The following is a 5,693-nucleotide window of genomic DNA, read 5'->3' as shown; positions in this document are numbered from 1 at the left end:
GTTTCGATGCCGGACGTGCCTGATAACAGGTGCGTGGAGAGGCGACGACGCATTGCTACCTGGGCTACAGACCGGGAGTGGCGATGGCTGGATGAGATGATTCAGGATGACACGGCTGGTGGCGACGGAGTAGGACATGTCGATCACCGTGTCTGGCGTGGCCGTCCTCAGCGTCGGGGTGGTGCATCAGGGGTTGCATCTGGTGGTCCTGGTGATAGACCCACTGAGCAGGCAGGGACGCGGTCCCAGGAGGTTCCTTTTACACATGTTTCAAGCTCCCGGAGATACCATGAGATCCATGGACAGATGTATGATGACCTGGCGGGCCCGACTTTCACGATGGATAGGGACGATCAGGTCGGCAGTTCACAGTTCTATTCCGACTTTACAGATCTCATCCGAGATGACGACCCTCCGCATTTTCAGCACCAGACCCCACAGGATCGAGTGCCGGAGTCCCAGCCCCAGATGGACGTTGTGTAGGGGTACCGTCCAGATATGGAGGAGATTCAGCGGTACCAGCCACAATTTTATGTAGACCTGAATGAGCCTGTTAGCAGCCCGTATGACAGTTGGTTCAGCATGGGAGGGACGCCTCCATCTGCATATAGTGTGGGTATGCCCGTCGATCCTCCAGCACAGCAGCGCTAGAGGCCAACCAGAGTGAGACGGGCTGCTCGATGTGGTACAGGGTCGCATCTCTTAAGCGCATTCGGGAATGACTCTCACCAGGAGGATGAGGACAGGCAGGAGCTGCTGCTGTTTATTTTATGTTTTCATTGATGATACCTATGTATGTCTGATTTGTCATGTACTTTTGTATTATGTGATGGTACTTAGTTTATTTCCATGGACTTATGTATGTGTTATGTATGTTTTTATTTACCATGGACTTAATTTATTTTATGTTTCTGTACACTGCTCATTCACACATAAACCGCTGGACTCCTGTCGCAGTTTATGTACACTACTCATTCACGCATAAACCGTGACACTCCTATCGCGGATTATGTAATTTTGGCCTAGAACGTAAACCTCGGGTCCCCTGTCGCGGTTTACATAGTTTATAAAAAAATATATTTTGGTATCCATTTTGCAAATTGATTGGAAGCCACTTTATTTATTATAGTAAATTGTTCTTTTTACTTTATATCAATTTTAGATTTATAGATTTTTTAGCTTTTTTTAACGTATGAAATAAAAATATATATTTTTTAATTTTTAAATTATTAATTTTTTTAATAAATTTTTTTAAATAAATTATTAATTTTTTAACATCATAATTCGAATTATACAATGAATTACTGTGTGTAATTCGAACCAGCAGTGTAATTCGAACCAAGCTGGTTCGAATTACGTGTATGCATGTGTTTGTGTATAATTCGAACCAAGCTGGTGTGTTTGTGTATAATTCGAACCAAGCTGGTTCCAATTATGTAGAAATGGAATTCGAACCAGCATGGTTCGAATTATATAAAAATATCATTTGGCTTATTGCTGAAACGATTTTCGCTTTGGCGTATTTACGTTACATGATTCTTGAAAGATGTACATGGCTGGATTTGTGAATAATAAATAAATAAACAAAAAAGTGTATTGTGATAAAATGGAAAAAAATCGTAACGTCATACATACTAAATCAATGCGCATTCAGGGAGCGCCTCGAATATTAAAACATTCCCATAAATAAATAAATATTAGGCATAAACTTTTTAATTAAGTCAGCTATTTTTTTCGTGAATAAATCTTTGAACTAAATTGGTGGGATGCGCCAGGCCCAGGCGATAGTGTAAGGCCTAGGCGACGTCCGATGGGCCCAGTAGCAAGCTACTGTAGTGGCCCATCCCCCTCAAAAAATAAATTTAATATCGTGTGGGCCAATGACCCACATATCAGATATTAAACTGATAAGAACAGATACTACACTTGATCTTAGCCAAAAGGCCGAGAAAGGTATGCTTTGTCACATATTCATTTCTTTCTTTTATACCAATGCCTTCCCTCTTTCCTCTTCTGCGCCGCTGATGTGGGACTTCTTAAGTAGTTCAAAGCCATACACCACAAACTGACTAAACCTTTCTACCAATCTTTCTTCCAACACGATTAACAAATCTGGTCTCACCGTATTCACACAAGAAAATTCTAACAAAATAATCCATGTTTACCTATATATATAAATATAAAAGTAGATTGTAGAATCTGAACAACAACACAGTAGGTAGGTTCCATTGTGTCATTCAAAAACAGCAAAACTAAACTAGTTGCTGAGTTACCAATACAATCACACAAACAAAAATATCAAGACTATATCTATGCCTTTGAGATACTGATTATTGACACTCAATGGAAGGCATTCTGCTGCAGTTTGCAAGAAGGAATGAAGGGGCTTCTGAGAATTTACATCTTGTGTGCTGATTCCTTTGGTTGACCGGAACGGGTATTGAGTAGTGGTTGTAGAGCTTTCACTACAATGCTCATGTTTGGCCGGAACTCGGCTTCATATTGGACACACAACGCAGCAACAGCAGCCAACTTTAACAACAAACATATAAAACAAATAAGTGAGACATAACAATTCTCCTTAACACAAATATGTGTTTGCCAAAGATGGGAAAAGGAAGGTTAAAACAACATGTATTTCATTCTAAACTTCAGGAATAAGAGTGTTTTGAAATAATCTAATTATGTACCTTTGCAACTGCCTTTGGAGGGTAGTCTCCCTTTAATCTAACATCAACACACTGCTTCACCTTATCTTCACTAAGCCTTGGTGTTGCCTAATATAACCCAGCAAACAAAAATCATAATGTTAAAACCTCAAAAATTAAATCAATTTAAGTTGTACAAGACACACCAAAATTTTAACAGAAAAAAAACCCAGTAAGTATCAGTACCCATGTCACAAGGCTTTGCTGTCCTCGAGGCAGCGTGTGATCAACAGGTTTACGGCCAGTTAACAGCTCCAGCAATATCACTCCGAAACTATACACATCACTCTTGGCAGTGAGTTGTCCAGTCATTGCATATCTGCCATCCACAAAAAAAAAATGTACAATAAGATGTTGAAGTTCACTACACTTCACTATCCATAGATATTACTGATTTAGTAATTTGCCCAATCTTTACTGTGTTTCAATTACTTTCTATCATGTTAATTGTAAAAACTTAAACTTCTTTTTAACATTCTTCATTGCGTGAAAAAGTACATTCATTTTACCAAAGTCCAATCAACATTTGTGTTAAGAACTTACTCTGGAGCATGATAACCAAAGGTTCCTAGAACACGGGTAGAATGGAGACGCGCTGCAGCATCCGGGTTTTGATTTGACAAATCAAAATCAGCAATCTTCGCAACATCATCATCAAAAAGCATTATGTTGCTCGACTTGATGTATCGATGGATGATATGAATCTCTGCCTTCTCATGAAGATATTCAAGTCCTCTGGCCGCTCCAACAGCAATTTTGACTCTTTGAGCCCATGAGAGAACTGGACCAGGCTGCGCACCCTTCACGCCTTTACGTCCTATATTATCCACAGTTCTAGTAAGACTTGATGCCACAATGAAGAAAGCAATGGATATACTTATTATCTAATTTCAACTCACTTGGTAAAGAAAACATTACAAAAGACTAGTCCAGTTTCATTCACAAGGATCACAGATTCCAATCAACCAGCATTAGTCCTAATTTTACAATAACAAGCTATGCATAAAACTATGAACAATATGGTATTATTATTACTTATTACTAACCATGTAGAATATCATGAAGGGATCCTTTAGGAGCATACTCATAGGCAAGGGCGCGAAGAGGACCATCAACACAATAGCTAACAAGTTCAACAACATTTTCATGCTTTAACCTCGATACGATTGAGACCTACATAAGTTCAAAATCAAGGGTACTCAACATACAAAAAGTTGATAATTTGCTATGTTATGGATCATTGAAATTGAAACTGCATTGAACTGAACCTGTGCAAGAAATTCTTGGTCTGGTTGCCTGCTGGAATCTAACTTCTTAATTACAACATCACGGCCATCTTTCAATGTCGCGCGATACACTTTCCCATATGCACCCTCACCAATGAAACATTTTGCCCCAAAATTGTCTGTCAAAGACTTCAATTCATCTAATGAAAGGGAAGGGACGGCAATCGGTTTGAATTCTATAATCTTAGGAGTGGTTACTGCAGTTTGTCTGGCACTATAACCGGTATTCCCTACATTGAACAAATGAAATTAAAGCAGCAAGAAAGTAATTCAGTGAACACATAAGCCATTAAACTTTATAACAGAAAATCTTGAAACAGAAATTGTAAAGACCAGGGGCGAAAATGAAGGAAATAGTGTACCAGTAGAATTTGTTGGCATTAAGGATCGGTTATCAGAAGGTTTATAACTATCATCTTGTTTGCAGAAGCCAAAGCAACCCATGGTCCTCTCTATTCTAGAGGTAAATTTCAGTATCAGTGGTTAAATCATTGCAAGCAATATCAACAAGACTAATCACTAAACTAAGAACCTTCATTACAGAAACCCCTTATTGTTTTTGCTCTCATGCATGAAAACAGACAATAACTAAAAAAAACAAACCAATACTGCATAAATTACCATGGTTTAAATTTTGCAAAATATATAAAATCACTAAAAAGTGAAAACACTTAATTTCAAACCAAGTTCACAAGTTATAGAATTTACAATAAATGTAATGAAAAGAGTTTCAAAGGAAACTAGGACTAAAATTAATAGTACTTAATTACTTATTGTATCTTACATAAACATAACCGCACCTTAAACAAAACAGTAATTGAGGGATTCCAACTTCACATGTTTGAATCCATATATATATTATTATATTATCATTCACAGAAAAGGGCTAGCAAGAAAAATATTTTAAGAACAAATAAATAAAAGAAGAGGGAGATAAACATGCAGAAACTAATTGACAGAAGAAAAATTGAAATTTCTGGGTTTTGATAAACAGAGTAAATAACAAGAGTGCCGTTTCTTACATTTACAGTTACAGAGACACAGTAATCTAATCTAAGCCTCACTCTCTATCACAGAGAAACAAGAGTTGTAGACAATAATACCAGTCCTGAACCCTGATTAGTGATGATAATTCCAACGTATTTTTTAGAGAGAAAGAGTAACGGAAAAAGCACGCAAGGAATCAAAAAAAAAAAAAAACGCGGAACATGAGTGTGCATGGACTGGTCAAAACCCAAAACCATGGACTAAAACTTCATAGTTTGAAAGAGAAAAATTCTTCTCACCCTTTAGACTTGTGAAGTAACAGAGAAAGAGGAAGAAAGTAAGAGGGGCAAATATGGAAACAAAGAAAAGAATGAATATTCGGTTTGAATATGGCAACAGGGGCGTTCTGTTTTTGTTTGGCTAGTAGTTATTGTGCATTGACTTCACCGAGAAGAAGAAGAAGGAGGAAAGTGTGTCGTAATTGTAAGCGATAATAATATCAAACTTTTAAAAAAGAAAGAGAAAATGTTAAACTAAAACAACTGTAATGAAATGAATATAAAGGCGAAACACCCGCTTGCCAGTTTCCATTATGGCGGATTGTTACGTGCCCGTAATCTTTTACTTTTTGGACCCGCTTTTCTTTTTCTTTTTTTATTTTTAAATCATTTTTTCATTAAATTTAATTTTGCCACAAGACGTGAACCATAGT

The 5,693-nt window shown here is 37.5% G+C and overlaps 1 protein-coding gene across 1 annotated transcript; it reads right to left on the bottom strand.

Moving 5' to 3' along the window:
- On the bottom strand, positions 1,761–5,264 carry LOC107635423 (pto-interacting protein 1). The gene is made up of 8 exons (XM_021102935.1): positions 5,017–5,264; positions 4,357–4,451; positions 3,977–4,224; positions 3,755–3,881; positions 3,252–3,525; positions 2,895–3,027; positions 2,691–2,777; positions 1,761–2,532 (listed from the first exon to the last, which is right to left on the bottom strand). The coding sequence occupies exons 2-8, from the start codon at positions 4,436–4,438 to the stop codon at positions 2,398–2,400; spliced, it is 1,086 nt and encodes a 361-aa protein (XP_020958594.1). The 5' UTR covers positions 4,439–4,451; positions 5,017–5,264; the 3' UTR covers positions 1,761–2,397.

Source organism: Arachis ipaensis, chromosome B01, assembly GCF_000816755.2.
Source record: "Arachis ipaensis cultivar K30076 chromosome B01, Araip1.1, whole genome shotgun sequence".
Taxonomy (NCBI): Eukaryota; Viridiplantae; Streptophyta; class Magnoliopsida; order Fabales; family Fabaceae; genus Arachis; species Arachis ipaensis.
The sequence above is the reverse complement of the archived record's forward strand: the minus strand, read 5'-3'. Positions and strand labels throughout refer to the sequence as shown.